Raw genomic sequence first — 27,873 nt, forward strand, 5'->3', positions numbered from 1 at the left:
AGCCTGATGCAGGGCTCAATCCCAGGACCCTGAGACCATGACCTGAGTTGAAGGTAGAGACTTAATCTGCTGAGCCACCCGGGTGCCCCTATATTACTTATTTAAAAATTGATATTTTAATTAACTTTATTTCTGTTAAGTAGGCTCCACACCTATCCTAAAGCCCAACATGGGGCTTCAACCCATGACTCTGAGGTCAAGACCTGAGCAGAGTTGAGTCAGATGCTTAACTGACTGAAACACCCAGGAACCCCTTTAATTCACTTTAAAGAACTAGTAATACAAGATGTTAAACAGAAGAAATTCTGTCTTGAACACTTTTCTTAGAATAGTTCTAATTTTTATTTTGACTTAATCAGGCACAAGATCAATTCATTGTCCACTGTGCATTTCTAAATAATCATTTTGCTATTTTAAGTGCTGTAGGTCATTAAAATCACTGCCTTTGTCAGTTCTGTCATCATAACTTTTTTTCCCAAATATTTTTGAATTCTTATTTATATAATTTTTGGCTAAGTACAGAACGAAAAATTGAGGTTTTCAACCTGGAAAAACCTTCAGCATTGCAAGAGAGTAGTCTCTAAATCGGCAGGAAGCAAGGACTAAAAAGAAGTCTATAACTATTTAATGCTGTAGTTGCTTATTGGGCTATGTTCGACCCCATTCATGGTCTCTCAGAACATTGCGTTTGATTTTCCCGGTGATTGTCTTCGGGAGTTCTGGAACAAATTCCACCTAATTAACAGAGAAACATACTATGAGACACTTGATTCCGTTTTGAAAATCCCAGTTGTCAGTACAACTGGGAGAGCTTTCATGTAACTGACGAGTTTGAGTCTGGGGACGTCTTAGCCTAAACTCATTGAAATTCATGTGTTTATCTTCCAGTTGACAATGGACCTACATCATGAGTTTTCAGTGCAAAGTTTTTAGTGATATGCTTTATCAGACAGATATAATGATCCTTTGCTCCATTGCTTCCCCTTCCAGTTCAAATTAGAGCTGGGCCTCTACTGCCCCTAGGAAATAGAGGCCACACCTAAATGTACAAAGAAGCAAGTTAATTAGGTTTGGGGCTTTTAAGAGCTGGATCCTGCAGCCCCGTTCTAAGGGAAACTTTTGAGAGTTAATTTTGAGTACAATGTACCCATTATGCTCAGAGTAAAATCATTTCTCTGTTTCCCTCGCTCAAGATATGACTTTAAAATTTTTCCTCAATGTTTGCAAATCAGCTGGTGACTGATTTAGTAAATTTGATGGAGAAGATGTATCTAGTTCTGAGGCTGAAGTTAACTGCCTTTTGGCTGAAATACCAGTTGAATGGAATTCTCATCTTAAGGATCAGTATCAACCAACAGTATTCCAGGATGAAAAGGAAGGAAATTGCAGTGCCATCATTATGTTTTTATATACAATTATTCTTAAATCCTCCCTTGAAGAAGTTTTCAGGAAAGATTCCACAGTTTCTTTGGATAGCATCTTTTTTCTGGGCCTTAAGTTTGGTCACTTGATACTTAAAAGGCTTGTGCTTTGAAGAGTGTTATGGCTTGAGAGTACTGATGACTGAATCAAATGCTGTCTTTAAATTATTTTCCATTTTTTCCCCCTCATGGAATGGGACCGATTAGTCTGACAAGGATCCTTAGTAGTTACTCAGTATTGCAGAGTAGATCAAAACTAGTGTATCAAACATCTAAGTGTCCTAAAATAAATGTTTTAAAGCAAAATTCTTAAGTCTAAACAAGTTGAAGTAAGTGTCTTCCACTTATATAATGAGCAACCATAAAGTCAAAAGCTAGTAAAATCTATGTACTTAATATCTTAGACCCTTATTTGGTAACACTTAACTCTGGGCAAAAAAAAAATACTTGCCTTTCTTGGATATTTGTAAGGTGCAGTTGATTTTTTCACATGATCCTGAAGTTCAAGAATTAATTTCTCTGGGTTGGAAGATTTAAAGGGTGCAGATAGGACAACAAAAGCTTTCACTACCTGCAGGAGAAAATTCAATTTATATTGATTTTTTTTCTTTCAGACACATCAGGAGTTTGGAACTAAAGCCGAGCGCAGACAGGTACTTATAATTACTTGTTTACACAACTTGAGTGATGAACACAAACCCAGAGATCACCCTTGATCTTGGATACAAGTGGGGTTTTGAGATCTAATTCCAGATAAATAGTTTGTGAGTGTGAGGAGTGCAGTGTTTCAATAAAGCTAAAACTTGAGTTTTGTTTACATGTCACACATGTATTTAATATTTCAGTCAGACTAGTCCTATATGTTCTACAGGCAGTCCTTGATTTGCAGATGATCATTTACTCCAGACCTACACTGTTAGAGGCATGTGATAGGGAGACAAATGGAGGTTCCAGAGAATATGGTTTGAAAGGGATTTGGGGAAGCTTGGTGGAGGGATTTTGTATGCTGGGAGATGAATTCTTGGAAGGATCAATCTACCTCTGAAAGGTCTTTTTTGCCCAATATTTCTTGCTTGTCTTTGGAATACTATACAAAACCCACCAATTAGATAGTTATTAAGGTTAGTTAATCATACTTTAAATTATTAATTATTCATGCATTGATTCCAAGTGGTATTTACTTCTAATGTTCAGATGAAACCAGCTATATTGAGAGAATGAGAATATGGTGGCAGGAGAAAAGTACTTTGGACAAGAGAATCCACTGGGTGTGGAGGTGGTGCAAGAGGTTTGAGTGTGGGATCCATAGAGTCACTGCAGAGGGTCAGAGAGGGCGCCTGGGTAGCTCAGTCAGTTAAATGTCTGCCTTTGCCTTGGGCCAGGATCCCGGTCCAGGATCGAGCCCCATACTGGGCTCCCTGCTCAGTGGGGAGTCTGCTTCTCCCTCTCTGCCACTCCCCCTGCTTGTGCTCTCTCTCTCTCTCTCTCTTTCTCTGTGTATCAAATAAATAAATGAAATATTTTTAAAAAAAAGGATCAGAGAAAGAGATGTGGGTGGATGCTGATACACAAACTGTTTTTGGAATTTTGCTACTTACTAAATCTGTCAGAAACTTCCATGATGAAAGGAAACATCTCCCTTCCACACTACAGGGCTTCCTCTTAAAACTAAGGCTATTACTGTCATTCCCTAAGTTCCCTTTCATTAGGTCCTAAGTAGGCTAGTGAGACTTGTTTGGGAACCTGGCCACAGTCTCCTATTTGCATTGTTTCTGTGAGACAATGTATTCTGATTTCCATGACCATCGTAAATACAGCATAATCTGCTTTTTCTATGCAACATCTGTTCCCACCCTTTTAGTAATAGTACCCCGATTTTCCTATGGAACATTACCCTAACTTCTCTGTCTGGTGGTCTTGACACTAATTTCTACCTCCAGTGATCAGCATATGATCCAGGTCTGGCCAGCGAGCATATGCCATTCCCTGGACCACATTGTTTAGATATGTGATCTAAGATAGACACATATTACTCTGGGAGTTTCTTGAAACTGTTGGAAGAGGAGCTGTGTCCTTTACTGGTTGTGAAGCTATGTACATTTGAAATCAGTTGCTACCACGTAGGAAGAACATGCCTGAATGGAGCCACGCTAAAGAACAACAGCCCGGAAATGAAGAGAGACAAAGCTTTGCTAACTTCACATGAACCCTTGGATGTAGCTGCACCTGAAGACCTCACTTACGTGTGGGCCAATAAATTCCTTTTTTAAAAAACTTAAGTCAGTTTGAGTTGAGTTTCTGTCACCACTAAATGAATCCTAATACATCCCATTTGGGACACAATTCATTTGTAAAGCTGAGTGCTGGTACCCATTTTTGGCACATGGGTGCTTCATCATGAGAATTACATGATTACTCCTGATATACTCTCCAGGGGGGTCAAATGGATAGAACTGGAAAATATGAAATTACTACTTGAATGATATTCACTCTACCTCTCCTCTGACTGGATCCGGACTGCTGACAACAGCTGATTCAACAACAGCTGGGTGTTCAATTAGCGCACTCTCCACTTCAAATGGCCCGATACGGTACCTAGAAGAGTTAAAGAAGCCCTTGGTGACTACATCATCCAAGGAGGAGATCTTCCCTGGCCATCTGTTACTCTAAGAGTGGCAAATGCACAAACCCAGAGGATATGATGACATCGTCAGCTCTGCCGACAAACCAGAAATACCCATCACTGTCCATCACTCCTCTGTCTCCAGTGGTGTAAAAATCCCCTCTTATTGTGGCAGCAGTTTTCTCTGGATTGTCCTAGGAACCAAAGATGGCTTTGGGCATTAATTTGGTCAAAATAGAAAAAGAGGCATGACATTCATAAAGTGACTAGTACTTTGCACATTCTATTTATAAAAATTGATTTTTTAAAAAAATGTGGTTGATACTGTAGAATAAAGAAGGTTCGAGAATATAATGAAAAGGAAACCCCTCTTTCACATCTTCTGCCCTGTATCACCCCCTCCCTCCCCTCAGCAGCCTAGTTGTCTTTTCTAAGGACAAGCACGGCAACTGGCTTCTTACACATAGAATTTAATCTTTACAAAACTTTTAGGAGATAGAAGATATTCTCCCCATTTTACAGTTGATGAAATAGACTTGGATTTTGTGACTTGCTCAAGGATAAACAGCAACACATGATGGATATGAAATTTGGACCCAAGTCTGTATGACTCCCCATGCCACCTTTCTGTTAACTTGTGACTAGCACATTCTTTGTTCTTATACCACATATTCAGAGAAGAAACAGAAGGGCCGTGTAGACTTTAGTCTGAGGGCAATTTCCCCTTCTTTGCCAGGTGGTAGGATGTTGCCATTTTCATCTATAATCTAGAATGAAAGAAACAATTAGGTTCCTAAAATTTTCTTTTTACAAAATGAAAACAGGTTGCAAATAGTTGTACAATGACTAGCAGAAAACTGTAAAACATTCTTCTCTACTGAAACAGATATTACCCACCTGGACATCATAGGGTAGTACTCCTTTTCCCATCGAGCCCGGTTTAATTTCTTGTCCTTTCTGATTGGCACAAATTATTCCCTATTGAGAGAACATGTTTTATTTAAGAATGTAAAAATTCATTTTCTCTTGCTATTTGTATCATGACAATAAAACATAAGACTCACTTTGACTGGACTGATTTTCCCCGTGTGCATGTTTGTCTTCTAGATACACACACACACACACACACACACACACTATTTTAGACCAGTGCTTCTCAAACCTGTGTGTCAGAGTCACCTGGAACATTCATTTTTCAAGCACAGATTGCCAGGCCTCGTCCAAGTTTCTGACTCAGTAGGTCTACCTGGGGTGGGATGGCGTGTGTGAGAATTTGAATTGCTACCAAATTCCCACATGCTGCTTCTGGTGGTGGTTTTGGACCACTTTGAAAATGACTCCTTTAGACTAAGGGTCCTGTTTATTGCACCTTGGGATAAATTCCACACTGGGCCTCTCTGGGGTCCTCAGTGCTGCTGAGAAGAAACACTTGATTCTTTTTTTTTTCCTTCCAGGAACTTCCCATAAGTCTATCTATCTATCTATCTATCTATCTATCTATCTATCTATTATCAGTGTGCCAAGATTTATTGTTTATGCACCACACCCAGTGCTCCATGTAATATGTGCCCTCCTTAATACCTACCACCAGACTAGCCCATCCCACTCCACCCACTCCCTTCCAAATCCTCAGTTTGTTTCTCAGAGCATAGTCTCTCATACTTCATCTCCCCCTCCGATTTCCTCCCCTTCACTTTTCTTTTTTCTTTTCCTAATGTCCTCCATGTTATTCCTTATGCTTCACAAGTAAGTGAAACCATATGATAATTGACTTTCTCTGCTTGAATTATTTCACTCAGCATAATCTCCTCCAGTGCCATCCATGTTGATACAAAAGTTGGGCATTCATCCTTTCTGATGGAGATGTAATATTCCATTGTGTATATGGACCATATCTTCTTTATCCATTCGTCTGAAGGGTATCTTCGCTCTTTCCAGTTTGGCAATTGTGATCATCACTGCTATGAGCATTGGGGTCCATATAACCCTTCTTTTTACTACATCTGTATCTTTGGGGTAAATATACAATTGCAGGCTCATAGGGCAGCTCTATTTTTAATTTTTTAAGGAATCTCCACAGTTTTCCAAAGTGGTTGCACCGACAACAGTGTAAGAGGGTTCCCCTTTCTCCACATCCTGTCCAACACTTGTATCCTGTCCTGATAATTTTGGCCATTCTAACTGGTGTAAGGTGGTATCTCAGTATCTTTCACTGGTATTTTTCAAAGTGCTAGAACAAACAATCCTAAAATTTGTATGGAACCAGAAAAGACCCCGAATCACTAAGGAAATGTTGAAAAAGAAAAACAAAGCTGGGGGCATCATGCCTGATTTCAAGTTTTACTTGCTGTGATCACCAAGACAGCATAGTACTAGCACAAAGCAGACACATAGACCAAGGAACAGAGTAGAGAGTCCAGATATGGACCCTCAACTCTATGGTCAAATAATCTTCAACAAAGCAGGAAAAAGTATCCAGTGGAAATCAGACAGTCTCTTCAATAAATGGTGCTGGGAAAATTGGACAGTTATGTATAGAAGAATGAAATCTGATCATTCTCTTACACCATTCACAAAGATAAACTCGAAATGGTTGAAAGACCTATCAAAATCCTAGAGGAGAACATAGGCAGTAACCTCTTTGACATTGAATATAGCAACCTCTTTTAAGACACGTCTCCAGAGACAAAGGGAACAAAAGTGAAAATGAACTTTTGGAACTTCCTCAAGATCAAAAGCTTCTGCACAGCAAAGAAACAGTCAACAAAACAAAAAAGCAACCCATGGAATTGGAGAGACAAAGATCTATAAAGAACTCCTGAAACTCAACACCCAAAAACAGATACTCATATCAAAAAATTGGCAGAAGACATTAACAGACATGCATATCTTCTCCAAAGAAGACATACAAATGACTAACAGACACATGAAAAAATGTTCATCACCATTAGCCATCAGGGAAATTCAAATCAAAACCTCATTGAGAGCCACTTGATTCTGTCCCTCTCCATCCCTGAACACCTTTGAGAGTTCTCCTGCATAGGGAGAAGACAGAAAGACTGCAAGGAATAATCCTAATTCTGCCCTAGCCAAGCCAAATTGGACAATTCAGAGGTCTTGGTAGTTATGGCCAGGTATGGTATTCTCAGAAATTCCCTAAAAATTTATAGCCCCAAGGGGGCTCTTCAGAGGCTCAGCCTGGGATTGAAAGGCTCCCAATATGCTAAACTCAGACTTTTTCCATTAAACATACCACTTCTGTCTGTCCGTAGCCTTCATACAGTTCCAGCCCAGTTTGGGCCTTCCACTGTTCCAGCACCTCCGGGTTGAGTGGCTCCCCTCCTGTCAAGCAGTGCCGTAGCTTCTTGAATTTATATCTGCAGACACAGAGTTTCATGGGGTCTTTGGGAGGAAGAAATCTGAGTGGCTTTCATTAAAAAATTAAGATGTTCTAGCAACAAGCCAATGAGCTAGGAAAGGCAAGCAAGCCTTAGGAAGGTTCATTCAGCAAAAATTTTTGGTCACTTACTATCTTACCAGACACATTTATAGGTTTTGTGGGGCATGCTAATGATGAAAGTAAAATTTGCTGACAGAGCTTGTATTAGGCGGGGAGAAGGTAGGAGAAAATACTGATAGTGATCTTAAGCACTTATTATGAACAAAGTGGTAAAATAACCAACACTAATTGAGCATTTATTGTGTTGTGAGGGCTTTTGGAGCATTCTCATAATCCTCATGCCCTATTTTATAGATGAGGAAATTGAGACTGGGAGAACTTAAAGAAGTTGCACAAGATTTCATGAAGGGCTGAGTTAACTACTCCACAGTTACCATTTGTCCGGTGTCTGACCGAGCAGGCCACTTACACTGAATTCTCACCACAAACCCATGAGGCAGCTCTAAATCCTCTCTTGTGGTTGGAATGAAGGGAGGCTTACTTAGTAAGCTCATCTCAAGTGTCTGAGGTCTCACGATAGTAAACAGCACAGCCCCAGTTGTTTGACTTTGGAGATCAAGCTTTTCACCCCTGGCCTTACTACTATGCTGCCCGCTTTCTTAAGTGAGAAAGTCTGGAACAGCCCCGCTCTGATGCATTGAGGTTTCCAACGGGCAGGACAGGATTGTGCCTATTCAAAATAGCCCTTGAAAGCCATCGGACTACTCTTGAGATGTGAGCAAGAAGCTCACATTTTGAGGGGCACCTGGGTGTTGCAGCCAGTTGAATGTCCCACTATTGGTTTTGGCTCAGGTCGTGATCTCAGGATCTTGGGGTCATCAGATTGAGCCCCATGTCTGGCTCCATGCTCTGTGCAGAGTCTGCTAGAATTTCTCTCTCCCTCTCCCTCTGCCCCTTCCCATCATGTGTTCCCCCCACTTAAATCAATCAATCTTAAAAAAAAAAAAAGATACTCACATATTGAGGGCCACAAGGGAATTGACCCTAACTAGAATAAGAGAAGGTTCAGATCTGTTTTATTTTGTTTCCCAGCACTCTCCTTCCCGGGCATCCATATTTGAGGGGGATAGAGGATGGACAAGGCTGCGCTACTTAAATTGTCACTACTTACATTGTTTCTCTCTTCCTTTCTGTCTCTCCTCACATATTCAATTCCTATTGCTTACATAAATATACATTGCAAGTCCACTAGAGGTTCAGGTGATTTGGATGAATTGATTATAATCCTCAAGTCATGAGACCATATTAGCTTCTCTTCAAGGCATATAAACACAGTTGTACTTTGGGGTGCCGCGGGGTTAGTTCTCAGTATGTAGGGCTCTGGTTGTCCTGGAGAAAACAGGAGAGTTGTCCCTAGACACTAACCTCAGGGGCAACTGGGAGGCGATTTAGGCAATATCTGGAGGCATTTTTGGTGGTCGCCAGGGAGGATCTACTGACATCTAATGGGTGGAGACCAGGTAGAATGCTGCTCAAGATCCTACAGTGCACAGGCCAGCCCCTGACAGCACAGAATTCAGTCCAAAATGTCAGTAGTGGCGAGACTGAGGAAACCTGCACTGAAATGGGGAGATCTATGATGCTAGACCGCAGCTTTCATTTGAGCTTCACATGGAGATGCCCGCCCAAGTACCTCTTCAGGTCTTTCTGCACAAGCATCCTGTACACAGTGGGGGCGCTGCACAGGGTGGTGATGGGGTAAGTGGTGAGAGTCTGCGTGATGGAGAAAGACAGTTGTCAGAAGTGGGTAATTAGAGGCCACAACTAGAGCTGATGTCTGCCACCCCTCATCCTCTTTCACTGAGAGGTTTCCATCATAGATGATCACTGCTCAGAACAAAAACCCAAGTACTTATTAGTTGTTCCTAGTGACCGTATGTCTGCTGGGAATTTCCAGTTATTGGAAAGAACACATGTCTATTACAGTAATAGACATACACAGCCCACTCTCCACAGTGGACTCAACACAGTCCACTCTCTAAACAGAAAGTAAATATTTGAATTTGAGACCAGCCCCCAAGTATGAGCTAGTTTATTCTACCTCAGGGCTGCAAATTACCTTTCACCGTGGAATTTTGAAACCTCCTCCCCATATATTCCTATACAGTACACAGCCTGGGTGTGAACTAACCTACCCAAACCTCCCAACACTTTTTCTGTGAAAAACATCAGTGCTGGGGCACCTGGGTGACTCAGTCGGTTAAGCCTCCACCTCGTGATTTCCACTCAGGTTGTGATCTCAGGGTTGCAAGACTGAGCCCCTCGTAGACCCCACACTTAATGCAGAGTCAGCTAGGGATTCTTTCTCCTCCCTCTCTCTTTCCCTTTGCTCCGCCCCCTGCTTGCATTCTCCACCCATCCCTCAAATTAAAAAAAAAGACACTCCTTTTGAGTGGATTGATTAAGTGCATTAGTGAGGCATTTTTCAGTCCTTTCCTTAACTGTTTAAGATTTGCCAGGCTTATTTTACCTCCAGCTTCGTAAAGAAAAATAATGACTTAAGCATGCTAAATCTAGGGAGATACTCATGTTTTAGATGTCCTATTTCTAGACAGATTCTACTATGCCACATAATGAATTGACAGTTTGTATTAAATGTTAGCATTTGAGATAATATTTTCAAGATGTATTTGTAGGCTATCTGGATTGTCAAAGATCAAGAAAAACTTTTGATCCATAAGTGAGCATTTCTGCTGTCTGTACATGCCCCCTGGATTCCAGCTGTTCTTAATAACAGTAAATGCATGTGACTAAGAATAATGTAAAGTTTTTAGAATACTTAAAATATACACATTATCTTTGCAAAATAAGAGTATTCTTCTAATAGACTAATATAATGCCATATATTATTATAGCATTAATGTATCTTATTTACTATAACATTAAAGACTATTAAAATAAAAATATATATTTTTCTTAAGTATTATATTAAGTATATTAAGTATATATCTTAATATTTTATTAAAAATTATTTTTTTAAAAAATACACGTTTTAGAACTGCAAAGTTAGCTTATTTACACAGGACACTTTGTAAACCTGACATAGAGATCCCAGTTCTTATGTTACCCACCATTTCTCTTAAGACCCTCAAGCCATCTCATAAAACCAGTTAGCAAAATAACAGGGTGAGTATAGCTTCTATTCACACACAGGTGTGGTGTTTAGTAATATGTATTTCATTCAACATAATTGATTTTTCATGGTTGAAAAATAATTAGCCTAAATCACATCTTTGTAAAGGCTAAAGAAATCAGGGCAATCTGATACTTCAGTCTAGCTGTGTCTTGTTGAGAAGGAGGGACGTGCTTGGTTTCAAGACAAACACTGGGTTCTGAGAATTCACAAAGTGAAAAGCACAGGGTGAGGGGAGAATGGAAGGAGCTGTAGCGGGAGAAAGGTGACCCCACCTTCAATCCTCCCTATGTAGGGTTTTGGATTTATTGCCTAGTGTTTTGATTTCACTGAATCAGAAGCCAAAGATTTGTTTAGACTTGAGCCTTGTAATCTGTTATTTATAATATTTCAAGTGGAATGTGGACAAATCCTGAATAGTTTGAAACATGAGAGTGTTGTGGGCGTTCCTTCTTTGTTAAATACATTCAAATGCCAAATCCCCGGAGACTTCATTTCTTAAAAAGGAATGATTTCCACAAGCCCAGGAAACTATATTCTGAAGAATCATTTCTTTGTGGTTTTGGCAGGGTATGGTGTGTGTGTGTGGAGAAGACAAGGGAAAGATAGCTAGAAACCTTGACTTACATCTAGGAAGGTGTCAGTGTCAAACTGGGCCATCCGATGTACAAAGACACAGGCTCCCTGAAGCCAGGTTGAAAACACACTGCCAATGGCAGCCTTGATCCAGCCAGTGTCAGACATATTCCACATGATATCTGAGGACTTCAGGTCTAGCCAATACCTAAACGATATGGAGAAGCAACAACACAGACCCCAAAAATCCCAAAACAAAACAGCAGAAAAGCAGACGAACTGGAATCTTTGAGAACTGGCCAGAACCTCATGGCTATAGAGAAGGGTCATAAGAAGCTAAAGGCAGAAGAAGTGATTCTTTCTTCCACTTTTGTTAGGGGACCTTCTCAGGATCCTTGGTAATCTGAAAGTAGAGAGGGGGCTAAATTTGACATGGTATTCCGAGTTTGTTCATGAATGCAACAAATACTTATTGTGCAAATATATGGTAGGCCCCGTTCTCCCTAGCATGGTGAGTGAGACCAGATACCTGCTCTTAATTTAATAGGACAGAGGGCAGATAAGCACACCATAAAATGAGTAAGAATATAAATCAGTATCGTAATTTCAAATAGTGATAAGTGCTCTGAAGAAAATAAAATACGGTAAAGTGATAGTTATAGAATACGTAGGAAGGCCTTTCTGGGTGGGTGAATTTACCTGGCACTGACAAGGAACCAAACATGTTGTTGTTGGAGATGGGCTCAAGGCTGTTCCGGTTTATCACCCGGCGCTCATCACACAAGTGCCCTCCTTAATCCCCATCACCTATTTAACACATTAATTCTTGCTTGATCAGTTGGTGAGATGGTGCTATTTATTGAGATAAGCCTGGAGAAGGGCATAGGGGTTCTGTTTTGTGGATGTTACACTGGAGAAATCTAATAGTCATCCAAGTGCAGGTGTCAGTTAGGCAATGGGATATACACGTTGGGAGCTCAGGAGAGAGTTTAGCAAGAACAGTTCTCTTCCCTACCTTCCACAGAGGGTGTACCCAATTCCGAGGCTGCTTTGAGAGTGCTGGGCCATCTTGGGAGAGCCTGTGGTCCCACTGGTGAAATAAATGGCCATTGGTTCTTGACTTCCAGTCTCCACACAGTTGTGCTCTGCAGAGGCGGATCTGTAAAGTATGGGTCCCAACCCAACATGGTAGCTGAAGATGGCAGCCCAATTTAACTCTGAGACTATATATATATATGAGATTGTTATTATATATATTACAATTATATGTATATGAGATTATTATATATATTATAATTATGTGTATATATATATATATATATTTTTTTTTTTTTTCTCTGCTACTTGTGCCCTCTTGATACCAGAAAAGAGTTAATAGAACAAAGACTTAAGCCAAAACCTCTTTGAGAGGAATTTCTCAATAAATCTTAAAGGGATTTTGCAGATCAGTGCTAACCTTTAACAATTCTTTTTTTTTTAAGCACCAACTCTGTGTAGTCCACACTGATAGCCAAGATGACTTTCAATATCAATGATGAAAGGATGTGAATTTTATTTACTTAAACATTTTCTTCTAAGTGCTTTTATTTAATCTCTCTCTCTATATTTTTAAGTCAGTCATGGGTCTTTGTGGATTGTTTATTAAGATTTCAGGAGTTTTGGGGCACCTGGGTGGCTTAGTGGTTTAAGCCTCTGCCTTCAGCTCAGGTCATGATCTCAAGGTTCTGGGATCGAGCCCCACATCGGGCTCTCTGCTCAGTGGGGAGCCTGCTTCCCCCTCACTCTCTGCCTGCCTCTCTGCCTACTTGTGATCTCTCTCTATCAAGTAAATAAATAAAAATCTTTTAAAAAATAAAGATTTCAGGAGTTTTTATGATTTAAAGGAAGATCTTCTGGTATTTGAATCAAACTTTTTTTTTAAAGATTTTATTTATTTATTTGACAGAGAGCGGATAAGCACACCATAAAATGAGTAAGAGTATAAATCAGTATCATAATTTCAAATAGTGATAAGTGCTCTGAAGAAAATAAAATACGGTAAAGGCAGAGGCTTTAACCCACTGAGCCAGCCAGGTGCCCCTGAATCAAACTTTTTAATACTTTTTAATTCAGCATCTTCATCACTGGCACACATCATTGGGAGCTTATCATATAGCATCCCATTCTTCTTCTTTGCACTGATAAAACTCTGATTTTGTTCAGGTATCAGGTAGTTACATGCTTCAGGGGAGACTGTTACTTATATAGCTCCAGGGGGTGAATCTTGATTATCCTAAGCCAATTGTGGGAATTCTCATGCTAGAGACTGATTTAGGAATGGGCAGACATACAGTCACAATCAATGAGATTTAAAGGCTTTATGGAAAATGTTTCCTTAATACAAATCAAAACCACAATGAGATACTACCTCACACCTGTCAAAATGGCTAAACTTAAGTCCGGAAAAGACAACATATGTTGGCAAGGATGAGGAGAAAGCAGAATCCCATGCTTTACCAACTGAGCCAGCCAGGTGTCCCTCAATAATTATTTTTGAAGATATGCTACAATTTAGTGGTCAATAAAGAACATATGTACATGAAGTTGGTATGTGGGGGCTGGGGAAAGGAAGATTTCTTCACAATATCTAAAACTGTGGGGGAAAAAACCCACTCTTATTTTTTAATGCTTCTCAATCCAGTGTGGAAACCTTTAACGTAAGGCTTTAAATTTTCTTTTTTCTTTGACCAAAAGCGACACATTACAATCTGCAGGTGACAAGGAGATTTTTAATTAGTGATTTCATTGTCTGACTGACTCTATCTATTTCTTTGGACACCTGAGTTTTCTCTCTCTGGATTTTTCAGAACTGATTATATGTTGATGACTTCCAGATTTGTCTCTTTAGATCCTTGAGTATGAGCCTCATGTATCTACCACCTGCTAGACATTTGGATCTTCACAAACTCCTCAATCTTAATATGTCCGACTTTAAGCTCTTTCTCGAGCTGATACTACCCACCCCTTCAGTCACCCATGTTTTAAAGCAGCTCAACCTGGACTCCTTCCTTCATCCTCCAAGTTTAGTCAAATCTTATATTAGGTGATGCTTTTATGGGAAGGAGTTTGGATCAACTGACACAATTGCTAAGTCCTCGGAGGCAAGGAGGCTCCAAGATATAGTTGTGACTGATTTTATTGTGGGTACTGCAGATGAGGCAGGGGAAACCACTCACTGAAATAATTCCTGGAAGCTGAGCCACCCACTCTGGCTGTGTGGAGACACCAGGAGTTTGCTCTTCAAGTCAGGACATTCTGAGATGATGGACTCCACTGCCGGGACCACCTCTTCACTCGCCACAATACACTTGGCCTTGGATGCTTGCAGCCGATAGAGAATATCTTTGGCTCTCAGCTGGGTTGTTCCTGGCATGAAGACCAGCCCTGGGAAGGAGAGAGAGCCCTGAGTTGAAACAGATCTCTTGTCCCTTAGGCCAGATAATGGACTGTGGAAACAGGCTTTGTACTTGGGTGGGGAATACAGACTTTAGCTACTCCTGTCTTGATCCCCAGGGATATCCCACAGGACCCTGGTCACTGGGTAATCCTTCGAACAGTGGCTTCAGAGTCTAATAGTCCTTGGGTCTAATTCTGTCCTTGTGACTTATTAGCTTTGTGACCTTGAACATGTTACTTGATCTCTCTGTGCCTTCCTTTCCTTATCTTTAAAATGGGGAAAATAATAGTAAGTATCTGGCATATAGTAGGCAATATAATGGTGGGCCATTATTATGTAACATTTTTGTGGAACATCATTATGTAATGCTTAAATAGCGCTTTACAGCTCATAAGAAATTTTCAGGAATATTATCTTACTCAATCTTCTGAACCAGTGGTCTCCAAAGTTAGTTCTGCTAGGTAATCCACTAAAGGTGAGAAGAATTAGAATTTTAAAAAGTTGTATTGAGATAGTGGTATTCTTTATGTTTTAATCTCATTTTGTGTATATTTTATAACATGCATGCTATATTGTGCAGAAGAACAGTACAAATAATTATATCCAGATGGGAGGATGTGTATCCCAAATATCTTTATTGATAGATTGTGCAGTTAGAAGAGCTTGGAGGCCACTGTTCTAAGTAGCCATGTGGGCCCATGCTGTTAGAATTAGAGATTAAGTCACAGCCAGTGAGTGGCTGAGTCAGCCCTGAAACTCGGGTCTTCCCAGTGGTCTGGAATCGCCAAAGTCTGCCTACACTCCTTTGGCAATGCTTAGTTTGTCCCACCCTTCCACTCCACTCTAAACACTGGCCTGAGACGGGCCTGATTTTAAAATACCAGTTCCTTATGAGAAGAGCGTATATGGGGGAATTAGATGAAAGAAAGAGGGATGGTGGTTTGCTCTTTCTAAAGTGAATCAGCGCAGGAAAGAGAAGTGTATGTAAAGTATACAAATAGCCACTACCATTTATGGAGTCCTCATTATGTGTCTGTTATCTCACTCAAAAATCAATCCCAGTGTGCAGATGAAAACGAGCCCAGCGGTCACAGAGTCGGTAAGTGGCAGAACCAGAATTCAAAGATACACTTCCTAGACTCCCAAAACCTATGCTATATAGCAGACTACTTATTTCTTGCTGAGTTTCCTATTCAGTGAAATGGGGATATGTGGATTTGAATTCCTAGAAAGGAGACTATACTCACTGAATATATATATGTGTGTGTGTGTGTGTGTGTGTGTGTGTGTGTGTGTGTGTGTGTGTGTATCTATCTTTTAAAGATTTTATTTATTTGACAGACAGAGAGGCAGGCAGAGAGAGGAAGGGAAGCAGGTTCCCTGCTGAGCAGAGAGCCCGATGTGGGGCTTGATCCCAGGACTGTGAGATCACGACCCAAGCTGAAGACAGAGGCTTTAACCCACTGAGCCACCCAGGCATCCCCTCGTTGAATATATTTTAAAAGTTCTCACTTGTCATCACCTCTTGGGAAAATGAGTAAATATATGACATTAAGGAAGTTAGGAAAACACCTAACCAGATCTCAGATAGTATACTCCATATAAAATATGATTATTTATATTGCCAAAACTTGTGGGTTTTTTTTTTTTAAGATTTTATTACTTTATTTGTTAGAGAGCACAAGTAGGGGGAGCAGTAGGTAGAGGGAGAAGAAGGCTCTTTGGGCAGCAGATGCAGGACTTGATCCCAGGCCCCTGGGATCATGACCTGAGCCGAAGGCAGACTATTAATGGACTGAGCCACCCAGGCATTCCACAAACACTTGTTGTTAGTGGCTCAGGAATTATTAGTACTGTTGGTAGATTTGTGATATGAATGTGTTCAGTGGATATCATGAGGGTTAAGAAAAAGTTCTCTTCTGGTGGATTTCAGACTGTATACACTCTATAGCAAAAGCAAAATATTTTGCCACATGATACAATACAGCATCTCACCGTTTACTCAGAAGATTTAATAACTCTGAACTAGAAAATAATCCTCAGCTGCTTGTTTAACATTTAATTAACTGAATGTTTTGATGATTTGGCTTGTGGGTTCATTTTTAATCTTGGCATTTCCCAAATTGCTTAAATTATGTTATGTAATATTGCGTACATTTTTAATGACAAACCACCTTTAATCTTCTGTAACCCACTGTTGGCTTCACATTTCCAAGTTCCTTTTTATACTGGATATAAAAAGAATTTTATTTCTTGCTTTCTTAAAAATTTAATATTGAGGGTTCCTGAGTGGCTCAGTGAGTTAAAGCCTCTGCCTTCAGCTCAGGTCATGATCTCAGGGTCCTGGGATGGAGCCCCTCATCAGGTTCTCTACTCAGCGAGGAACCTGCTTCCCCCTCTCTCTCTCTGCCTGACTCTCTGCCTACTTGTGATCTCTGTCAAATAAATAAATAAAAATATTTAAAACATAAAAAAAGCTTAAAAAATTTAATATTGACAGAGCATTTTTCAACACCATTATGAAATCCTTATAGTTGGTCTTTTTAATGATATCCCATCACGTTGAGGTATCATAATTCCAACTAGCAATGAACATACCTCTACTAAACTTTGTTAGCTAGAATGGCCAAAATTAACAAGACAATAAACAACAAGTATTGGAAAGGATGTGGAGAAAGGGGAACCCTCTTACTGTTGGTGGGAATGCAAGTTGGTGCAGCCACTTTGGAAAATAGTATGAAGATTCCATAAGAAAGTAAGTCATAATTTATTTAATCATTTCTATATAGTTTCCAGTTTTTTCTCTTACTATGATAGTGTAACAAACGTCCTTGTGTCCTCTATGGTAGTTTTTCCTCTAGTCTTCTTATTTATTTTTAATTGATTTATAAACATTTATGTCATGCTCTGGAGTAAGGATTGGCAAACTTTTTCAGTAAAGGGCCAGATAGTAAATATTTTAGGCTTTGTGGGCCATTCCATCTCTGTCTCAGTTAATAATTCTGCCACTGTGGAGCATAAAGTGCCACACACAATAAATAAATGAGAAAGCATGACTATATTCCATTAAAATCTTAAAACTTTAATTATGAAAACAGGTGGCCAACCCATAGGCAATGGTTTTTGCCAGTCTCTTTCCTAGAGGGGAAAACAGTATGTGGAATTTTTATTTGAGGTACGTTATAAATTATCAAAATGTGTCATTGAATACCTTAATTAATTAATTTTTTCCTAGAAAGAGGCAGAGGGAGAGGCCTGGGTTGCTCAGTCATTAATAGTCTGCCTTTGGCTCAGGTCAGGATCTCAGGGTCCTGGGATTGAGCCCTATTTGGGGCTCCCTGCTCAGCGGGGAGCCTGCTTCTCCCTCTCCCACTCCCCCTTCATGTATTCCCTCTCTTGCTGTCTCTCTCTCTCTGTCATATAAGTAAATAAAACCTTAAAAAAAGAAGAGAGAGAAAGAGAGGCAGAGGCTTTCCAACTGGTTTCCACAGTCATATTCTTTTTTTTTTTTAAAGAATTTATTTATTTATTTGACAGACAGAGATCATAAGTAGGCAGAGAGGCAGGTGGGGGTGGGGGAAGCAGGCTTCCAGCTGAGCAGAGAGCCTGATGTGGGACTCGATCCCAGGACCCTGAGATCATGACATGAGCCGAAGGCAGCGGCTTAACCCACTGAGCCACCCAGGTGTCCCCACAGTCATATTCTTTTTTTTTTTTTTAAGATTTTATCTATCTATTTGACAAACAGAGATCACAAGTAGGCAGAGAGGCAGGTAGAGAGAGAGAGAGAGAGAAGCAGGCTCCCTGCTGAGCAGAGAGCCTGATGTGGGGCTCCATCCTAGGACCCTGGGATCATGACCTGAGCCGAAGGCAGAGGCTTAACCCACTGAGCCACCTAGGTGCCCCCCACAGTCATATTCTTGTAAGTCCTTACATTCCTTTTTTTTTTTTTTTAAGATTTTATTTATTTGACGGAGAGAGCGACAGCAAGAGAGGGAATACAAGCAGGGGGACTAGGAAAGGGAAAGCAGCCTTCCCGCTGAGCAGGGAGCCCGATGCGAGGCTTGAGCCCAGGACCATGGGATCATGACCTGAGCCAAAGGCAGATGCTTAATGATTAAGCCACCCAGGTGCCCCAAGTCCTTACATTCTTACAATGCTTTTTCATCCTTTAATATTTTCATGTTAGGGAGAATCCAAATGTATTCAAGAAAGTAAATTCTGTGTCATCTAGATAAATGCATCATAGCCATCTCTGCCAAGAGGCATATTGAGCCCCATTTGCTTTGATACAGTTTTGTGTTTAAATCCCAATTGCGGGGCACCTGGGTAGCTCAGTTGGTTTAGTGTCTGACTCTTGCTTTCAGCTCAGGTCATGATCTCACAGTTGTGGGACTGAGCCCCCCATTGGGCTCCACACTGAGATTCTCTCTCCCTCTCCCTCTGCCCCTCTACTCTCTATCTCAAAATAAATAAATAAATAAATAAATAAATAAATAAATAAAATCTTTAAAAATAGAAAAACAGATTCCAATTGCATAACTTTCTAGCTGTGTGACTTTGGACAGTCTTTTTAAGATCTCTGAACCTTGGTTTCCTCCCTTGCAAACTTTTTTTTTTTTTTTTTTTTTTTTTTGCAACACTCATATCTTAATAAGAATAGTTGTTATTAGGGGCGCCTGGGTGGCTCAGTGGGTTAAAGCCTCTGCTTTCGGCTCAGGTCATGATCCCAGAGTCCTGGGATCGAGCCCCCCATCGGGCTCTCTGCTCTGCAGGGAGCCTGCTTCCTCCTCTCTCTCTGCCTGTCTCTCTGCCTACTTGTGATCTCTGTCAAATAAATAAATAAAGATAAAAAAAAAAAGAATAGTTGTTATTATTTAAAAAAAAAGAATAGTTGTTATTATTAACCCATCATGGAATAATAATTATAATTACTAATAATTGTCATAATTAATAATAAAAAATCAACTCTTATTTTTCTGTTTTTTGTAAGCATAGCTTCAGTTGGAACTAACAATTCAGAAAAACGTCAAATTTCATTCTCTCTCTGTTTCTGCATGATTTAGAAATGTTAGATATTGGGGTACCTGGTGACTTAGGTCATGACCACAGGGTTGTGAAATGGAGCCCAAGTCTGGTTCTGTGCTCAGTGCAGGGTCTGCTTGAGATTCTGTCTCCTCTCCCTCTCCTCCCCCCACCGACTCACACCCACTAGCGTGCATGCTTTCTCTAAAATGAATAAATAGAACTTTTTTAAAAAAAGAAATGTTAAATATTGGCACTCACCTGTTCGCATACAAGCCACGTTTACAAGCCACCACTCTGGGATACGAGGCAGAATGACGGCCACTCGGTCTCCTCTCTTCAGGCCACAGGGGTCTGTGAGCACATTGGCAGCCTTTCGGGACAAGGAGCCCAGTTCTTCAAAGCTCCATTTCACCTCGTCCCCTTTGCCATTCACCCACCACAGGGCTGGGTTGGCTGGTCTCTCTCCTGCCTGGCCATGGGCACATGGGAAAGAAAGCAAGCTTGCATGACTGGTCCACCAAATAGATGGGACATCTGCCAGTACTTCCCCTCAGCACCCATGCTGGTGGATTCCGGTAACAGCACCCCAGTTTGTCTTTGGGGGAACTACTCCTCTCCTACTGAGTACAGCTTAGGTGAGACAACGCATCAGGGTAATTGTCCACCCACCAGTGGGTGGCATGTGACCCATGTGAGGCGAGTCAGGCCTTCTCTCCCAGATTTTGAGTTCTCTAAGAAGAACTGAAAGATACAATATGGTTGAAACAAAACTTGTGTATGGGTTTTTGGGGCTTACATACCCCCAGGGAGCTGTCCTGGTTTCCTGGTCTTGCTGAGACTGACTGTCCAGTTTTATGAGCACTCCCATATCCAATAAGGTTTTTGTCTTGCTTGAGTTAGATTATGTTCCATCTAAATAAACTCAATTTTTGTACTAAGGTTGATTAGGAACTATATGTATGTATGTATGTATGTATGTATGTATGTATATATATATATATATATATACACACACACATATATATGTAAAATTATTTTTTTTAACTCCAAAGACTGAAGTATGGCTTTTATAGGTAACAAAAACAAGATGGTGGACCTTTGGGGGAGGTTCATCGAGGGATTGATTTCTGGAGGAAACTTCTCATATCATTCTCAGAGTACACTGTTTATGTTGCAAAACCCCTGTGTTTTATATGTTACCTGGCACAAAAATTGATTCCTCCTTTCTTTCCCTATCTGGGATATCTGGAATTCTCCTTTTACCTTCCCTGGTTGGAAACTATTTCAAAACTCAATTTCCATTTTACTTCCTCTGTGAAGGTTTCCTTAGGCTCCTCTTCTTCTCCTTCCTGACATCTCTGTGTTTCTGCAGAATTATGCTCAAATGCCAGATGACTCCATTACACTGTATCACATGCCCTGCCCTGCACTATGGGTATTAGCTCCCTAAGATCAGGGGCTGTTTCCCATACCCTTGGGACTGGTGACCTTGGGTCAGGAGCTTAACTTTCTATGAGGTTATTTTCCTTATCTGCAACCCCCCAGGTTGGTGATGGGGATTTGTTGAAATAATATAGGTCAGCATTGCTCAACCTTTAGTCATTGGAATATCGCTATTTTGCCAGATCTGTCTACACCTGTGCTGTTGTCCTTTACATTGCTCTTTACTTTCATTCGCTTTTGGTGCACATTTACTTAAGAAGGAAAATGCATTTACTTGTCGCCATAGTTAGAGAACCAGTACCGCTTGTTAAAATGGGTTACTGAAAAATAAATATATGAAAAACAAAATATACCCAGAGATTTTCAACTTCTACCTGCTCTTTTGTTCAAAAGAGAGTATTTAATAGTATTTAATAGGAGAGCTATTAAAGATGTACATGGATTTAAAGGAAGACTATCCCCTCAATTTAATAGGAAAGATTGATTCAGCATTGTTTGAAACCTTGTATATCTTCTGAGGCACAGGTTCTTGCAGTGAGTTTTGGGAAGCAGTGATAGGAAAGTATCTAGCTCAGAGCCCAGCATGGGGTGGGGTCAGTAAGCAGGGACTTGACCTGAGGCTACACTGCAAACACTCAAGGCTTTTTGCTTTATTCTTCTCAATGTTTTCTCTCCTAATCACTCCAGTGATGACTATTATTATAAAATAGAGGCAATGTCTACAATAGCCAAACTGTGGAAGGAGCTGAGATGCCTTTCAACAGATAAATGGATAAAGAAGATGTGGTCTATGCACACAGTGGAGTATTACTCAGCCATCAGAAAGGATGAATAACCACCATTTGCATCATGGATGGAACTGGAGGGGATTATGCTAAGTGAAATAAGTCAAGCAGAGAAAGATAATTATCGTATGGTTTCGTGCATTTGTGGAACATAACTAATAGCATGGAGGACCATAAGGCAGGGGAGGGAAATCTGAAGGGGGAGAAATCAGAGAGGGAGACAAACCATGAGACACTATGGACCCTGGGGGAAAACAAACTTGAGGGTTTCAGAGGCGAAGGGAGTTGGGGGATGGAGTCGGCGGGTGATGGGCATTAAGGAGGGCATGTGTTGTTATGGGCACTGGGTGTTATATGCAACTAATGAATCATTGAACACTACATCAAAAAACGAATGATGTACTTATACAATGGCTAACATAAACAAACAAACAAACAAACAAATAAATAAATAAAATCAAAGTTCAAATTATTGCTTTTTAAATAAGCCTGTGACCAGCTCAAACAGATGAATAGAAAGCAAAGAGCTGCTGTGTGGGACTTGGAGAAAATGCAGGAAAAGAGGCAGGACTCTGTAAGTAACCACCTTGCTCTGGACTGAGGAGGCTCCAGAGAAAGACAGCACGGGGAGTTGTGGATCAAAGACCTCCCCTGGGGAGAGAGGAGGGCAAGGGGGAAAGAAACGAAGAAAACCAGGAAGGATGAAAGAACTGAAGTGGGAGTGGCAAATGGACCATGGAACAAGGAAATGGAAGTCTGAGACACATGTGGGTGCCAAGCATCTAATAGAAGCCTGTCAAGTCATACCTTCTCCTTTTGGGACCACTGGTCCAGCACATCCCCAGCAAAGTTAAAGTTCTTAGGCAGTGACTTCTCACAGCGATTTATGGCTTCAAAGTCAGCAAGAGTCAGAGGCGACCAAAGCTGGTGATCTTTGTGAAGGTACCGGCCAGCCGGCTTGGCAAGCCAGATGAATCTGAATGTCTGGTATCGGAAAAAAATCATTGTGATTCCCAAAGGGCTTTGCCAACTGATGTGGATGTGGAGCTTCTGCAGCCTGTGAGGAGAGGTGAGTGGAGAGCGTTAGTTTCTTTGGATGCTCTGTGGTGAGACTGGGAAGTGGATTGTGGCTGTGTGCTCCCCCACCCCCGGGGAAGCTGGGGACACCTGGAGAAGACTCATTTTTCTTCGACGCTGTGGCACTCAGCTGCTCACCAGTCTCCCTGCCACTGGCCTCTCCCTCTTCATTCTGTCTATGATTAGATTATTCTTAAAAACAAAACAAAATAAAACCAACGATTATAGAACTGTTGAGTTCCCATCTTCTGTCCCTACCCTCTCTCCCAATCAAACAATAGACACACAGAATATTTTCTGCCACAAGGGACATTCAAGCCCTGCTTCTGTCTGTTGCATACTCGATTCTAACTGTATTTTCTAACTCCTCTCCTTGAATTTCCTCTTCCAGTAAAAGCACTCACTTTTCAGGAATGTCCATTTCTAGCTCTAAGATTTAGTCTGTCATGCCCTTCTGGCTTCTCTGCCATCCTTTCCGTCAAATTCTTCATTATAAGTGGTTAGGAACCTTGATTTAAGTCCTGGATCAGCAACTTTCTGATGGTAGGACCCTGGGGAAATCACTTACCCTTGCTGCACCTGAATTTTCTCATCTGTAAAATGGGGGAGGAATATAATACCTGTCTCCTAGGGTTTTTATGAGGATTTAATAAGATAATGTGTGTAAAATGACCAGCATATAGACAATACCTCCAACGTGTTAAATAATGCTTTTGTTAAGATTATTTTCATTAGTACCGTGGTAGCATATGTTCATGAAATAGTTTTACTTCATGAATCAGGAGACCTGGACTTTACTCCAACTCTTTCAAAACTAGCTTTGTGATACTAGTTAAGTCATCTTCTTACTGTCATCTGTAATTTAACATTTCTTTTTTTTCTATATTTTTAAAAAAGATTTTATTTATTTATTTGCCAGCGATCACAAGTAGGCAGAGAGGCAGGCAGAGAGAGAGAAAGGGGAGGAAGCAGGCTCCCTGCTGAGCAGAGAGCCCGATGCAGGGCTCGATCCCAGAACCCTGAGATCATGACCTGAGCCAAAGGCAGAGGTTTAACCCACTGAGCCACCCAGGTGCCCCTAATTTAACATTTCTTTAAAAATAATACTGTTAAAAAAAAATAAAAAAAAATACTGTTATTTCTTCCTCTGAATTTCCATATTATGCGTCAGTACTCCTCACATGACAGTTTTCTACCTTATATTATTGTTTTCAATGTCTGTGTCTTGTATCCCTAACCTACCTAGATGGTGCGCGTAGAGGCTGTGTATCTTATTCTTACTACTTAACATGACATTATGACTTACCTTCTTTGATAAAGATTTTTTGCTGAAGATGAATGCCCTTATCTTTTTGCCTTCTGGCCCCACTTAGTTGCCTTGTATGGGATGGAAAAATCTGCAGGTGCAAAGGGTGCCTAAGTCTGCCACATGGTGATAACATAAACAGCAGAACAAAGGATGCAGGGAGTACCCTTCCCTCATTGTTTTGGCCGAGCCTTCCTTGCTGCTCAGGGTAACATGTGGAGAAGCAGGAGGCCCATTTAGTGCAACTGCAATTTACTGTAACCCAGGAAGAGCTATTTCTGGCAATACCATTGGTATTATGTTCTCCATTATTACAAGGAAGAAAGAAGAGGAACCACCTGCGCAAGTTTGGTGGAGGTAGCAAGAGTAGAGAAGGGTGGGGAGAGGGAAAGTAGTGGGGGCCATGCTTATGATTTAGCATTTTGCCAAAAGTGACACCCTATTTCTCTCCCAAACACACACCCACACCCACATCCGTGAGTATGCACATATACAACACGCATACTTGCATTCACACTTGCCTCTCTGGATGCCCTTCACCAAGTTACTTAATATCTCCAAGTTTCATTTCATCTGTGCAATGAGATTAATGGTAGTACCTTCTTCATTGGTTAGTCGTGGGGTTTAAGTGAGCACCTTATCATAGTGCCTGGTGGGTAGCTAGGGCTCAGTAAACATAGCATGTTAAAAATCAAACTTCACAGCTGTTTATGGCAGAAGGCTTTCATTGAGATAAAAAAAAATAGAAGAGCTATTGGATTGGAGCCACCATTTGGGTTTTTTTTTTTTTTAATTTTTTTGCCTTTTTTAATGCTCTGTCACTTGTGCTCCAGGCTCTTGGGGCTGAACTCAACTGCCATCAGTCTGAAGTATTCTAGTCTTCACTTCCATCATTTTGAGCTTTCTTGGTCCCAATTTATTGATTTATTTAAAAGATTTTATTTATTTATTTGACAGACAGAGATCACAAGTAGGCAGAGAGGCAGGCGGAGAGTGAGAGAAGAAAGCAGGCTCCCCACCGAGCAGAGAGGCTGATGCGGGGCTCCATCCCAGGAACCTATGTTCACGACCTGAGCCGAAGGCAGAGGCTTTAATCCACTAAGCCTCCCAGGCACCTCCTTGGTCCCAATTTAATGATGAATTAGAAAGATTATCAAGACATGGGACACCTAGAACATTCTTGCTTCCTAAGGTGAATAGAGCAGATAGTATTTTTTTTTAAGATTTTATTTATTTATTTGACAGACAGAGATCACAAGTAGGCAGAGAGGCAAGCAGAGAGAGAGGGAAGCAGACTCCCTGCTGAGCAGAGAGCCCAATTCGGGGCTCGATACCAGGGCCCTGGGATCATGACCTGAGCCAAAGGCAGAGGCTTAACCCACTGAGCCACCCAGGCACCCAAGCAGATAGTTTTTAATACAAATCTCCTTCATCTTTTCCTCCAAATTGAAAAATCAGTTGTTGTGATTTCCTGTATCACCGCAGATAAATATGCCATATCATCAAATTAACATACCAAAAAATCTGAAACTAAATATCATAAAATAGATCTGATCTGAATTCTTCATTACCTCCATTATCTGCATAATCAGTGAAATAGGTCTTGTATATGCAAACACAATCATTACTAATAAAATAGTAATCAAGATATTACAGGTGAGAATCTTTCAATTAAACTGTAAAAATTTTTTGCCAGTAACATTTCTTCTTTCTGTCTCTTTAGTCTGCTATTGATTTTCTGGGTAAATTTGTACATATAAGCCTTTATGGAGACTGTGAAACTTGGAAGAGTCTCCATTTTGCATTGAACACGGCCATTTCCTGACTTTGGATCCTGTGGGGAAGTTGATGATTCCAGGGTCAAATCTGGAAATCACTGACTCTTTTAGGTCAAGACATTATCTAAGTAAAAATTTGTATATACACATATTTAACAAAATATTTCCTGAAGATATCTGTAAAAGTGAGAGAATTTGAGTAGGTTATTTCTAAAGTCTTAGTGATTTCTAGTGCGTTAAGGGAACCTTTAACAGTGGAAGGATGTTTGAGCAATTAATGTGCAGTCAGCACTCTGTTTTTGATACAATATCTTGTTTGCTTATCTCAACACCCTTCGGAGGCAGGCATTTTGTTTTATTTTTATTTTTAAAATTTTTTGAGAGAGAGAGACAGAGAGAGCGCCTGAATGGAGTGGGGTGGGGGGCAGAGGGAGGAGAGAGAATCCTAAAGGGGCTCCAGGCTAGGTTAAGCCCGACATAGTCCTTTGTCTCACAATCCTGAAATCTTAACCCTGAGACCATGACTTGAGGCGAAATCAAGAGTACAGGCATCTAACAGACTAGCCACCCAGGCGCCCTAGGCATTGTTTACCTATAAAGTGACTGAGGCTCTGATGGTTGAATAATTAACAAAAGCCATTCGTGGAGCACCAAGCACAAATTTTAGCCCGCATTTGTGTTCTCCAGGGCCAACCCAAGGAAATGCTATCACAGATTTTGCTATATTTCTATCACCTTTCATAAGGTAGAACAGTCCTCTTTCCTGTCAAAGGGACATTTATCTGGGGTTGATCAGCAGTTACCCAATTACAGCAAGATGATGGGACTCTTTGTGCTCTGTTCTATACATTTAAACATACTCTCCCAACTTCTCATTTACTAGAATCACTTCCATGTTACCACATGCATATTTTCCTTACCAGAAAATGGTATTATTGATCCAGAAAGGCCTTCAGCTTCTTCACAAAGACAGCTCCGTATCTGCCAAAAAATTGGTTCCTTCCTTCTTTTCTTTTGGTGGCATCTGTGCCGTTATCGTCCAGAGTCTCTGGTGCACAGTTGGGAGGATCATAATCCCGTGGGAGGAGAGCTGCTGTTTCTCTGGACACCTGTGGTTAAAGCAACAGCAGTTTATGTGAGACAGCTGGGAGGGGAGAGAGGCAATGCAGCAGCATTTCCTCTCACGGTTCAGTGCTAAGCCCCAGCACATTAGTGGATTACTCTTGTCCATGGAGCTGAGGATACCAAGATCCATACTGTTCGATGGCCTATTATCAGAGTCGCTCATGATTTTCAAGTAGCCTAGGATATTGGCATGCTTGATTCTTGTGGCTTAGCTGGACATAGCCTGTCGTCCTGGCAAAGGACAGCTAAGGGAATCATATCTGAAGTCTCAATTCATTGATTAGAGTAGATCATGAGAAATCCTTCAAACTCCTAGCTTTTATTGAATGTTGGCTTTTTATTGAATGTTTTAATGGAATGTTTTATTGAATGTTTATTGAATGTTGGCAATCTCATTTGGAAATAGTTTCGACACAGTATTGCTGATTGGTTTGAACATTAACGTTGACTGCTTGTAACTTTGTGAATGTCAGTTGCTGCCAAGAGGAATTGGGTTTAGTGAAGTCCGTGCCTAAATGTTTCTTGTTGATGACAGTGATCAGTGACATTTTTCACCTCCAGAGTTCATTGGTACCCCACATGATATCCAGAAGAGAGTGCCTGGGCTCAGACATTACGAGGGTTCCTTTGTCCTTTAATGAACAAAGTCCCAAGGTTAAGTTGAGTGTTGTAGACTGAATAA

General features: G+C 40.7%; 2 protein-coding genes across 4 annotated transcripts in view; one reads left to right on the forward strand and one right to left on the reverse strand.

Moving 5' to 3' along the window:
* Window positions 1-318: 318 nt before the first annotated feature.
* The window catches only part of ACSM4 (acyl-CoA synthetase medium chain family member 4), a 38,263-nt gene continuing 10,708 nt past the window's right edge, over window positions 319-27,873 (reverse strand). Inside the window, exons 3-16 of one of the 3 annotated variants that reach the window (XM_082714840.1) lie at window positions 26,987-27,175; window positions 22,713-22,962; window positions 19,936-20,146; window positions 14,429-14,636; window positions 12,229-12,372; window positions 11,265-11,421; window positions 9,138-9,217; window positions 7,298-7,421; window positions 4,942-5,022; window positions 4,710-4,811; window positions 4,111-4,238; window positions 3,917-4,016; window positions 1,873-1,992; window positions 319-735 (exon numbers count right to left, since the gene is read on the reverse strand). In XM_082714840.1, coding sequence (XP_082570966.1) covers window positions 649-735; window positions 1,873-1,992; window positions 3,917-4,016; window positions 4,111-4,238; window positions 4,710-4,811; window positions 4,942-5,022; window positions 7,298-7,421; window positions 9,138-9,217; window positions 11,265-11,421; window positions 12,229-12,372; window positions 14,429-14,636; window positions 19,936-20,146; window positions 22,713-22,910 — 1,740 coding nt within the window. In that variant the 5' untranslated portion in view covers window positions 22,911-22,962; window positions 26,987-27,175 and the 3' untranslated portion in view covers window positions 319-648. Of the gene's footprint in view, window positions 736-1,872; window positions 1,993-3,916; window positions 4,017-4,110; window positions 4,239-4,709; window positions 4,812-4,941; window positions 5,023-7,297; window positions 7,422-9,137; window positions 9,218-11,264; window positions 11,422-12,228; window positions 12,373-14,428; window positions 14,637-19,935; window positions 20,147-22,712; window positions 22,963-26,986; window positions 27,267-27,873 lie in introns of those variants that run through there. The other 2 variants (XM_082714839.1, XM_082714841.1) reach the window with 2 other exon arrangements.
* LOC309855026 (uncharacterized protein) overlaps window positions 2,057-27,873 on the forward strand; it is a 64,321-nt gene continuing 38,504 nt past the window's right edge. Inside the window, exon 1 of the mRNA XM_082714844.1 lies at window positions 2,057-2,074. The gene's annotated coding sequence lies outside the window, so the exon portion shown is untranslated. The remainder of the gene's footprint in view (window positions 2,075-27,873) is intronic.

Source organism: Mustela nivalis (genome assembly GCF_964662115.1).
Source record: "Mustela nivalis genome assembly, chromosome: 19".
Taxonomy (NCBI): domain Eukaryota; kingdom Metazoa; phylum Chordata; class Mammalia; order Carnivora; family Mustelidae; genus Mustela; species Mustela nivalis.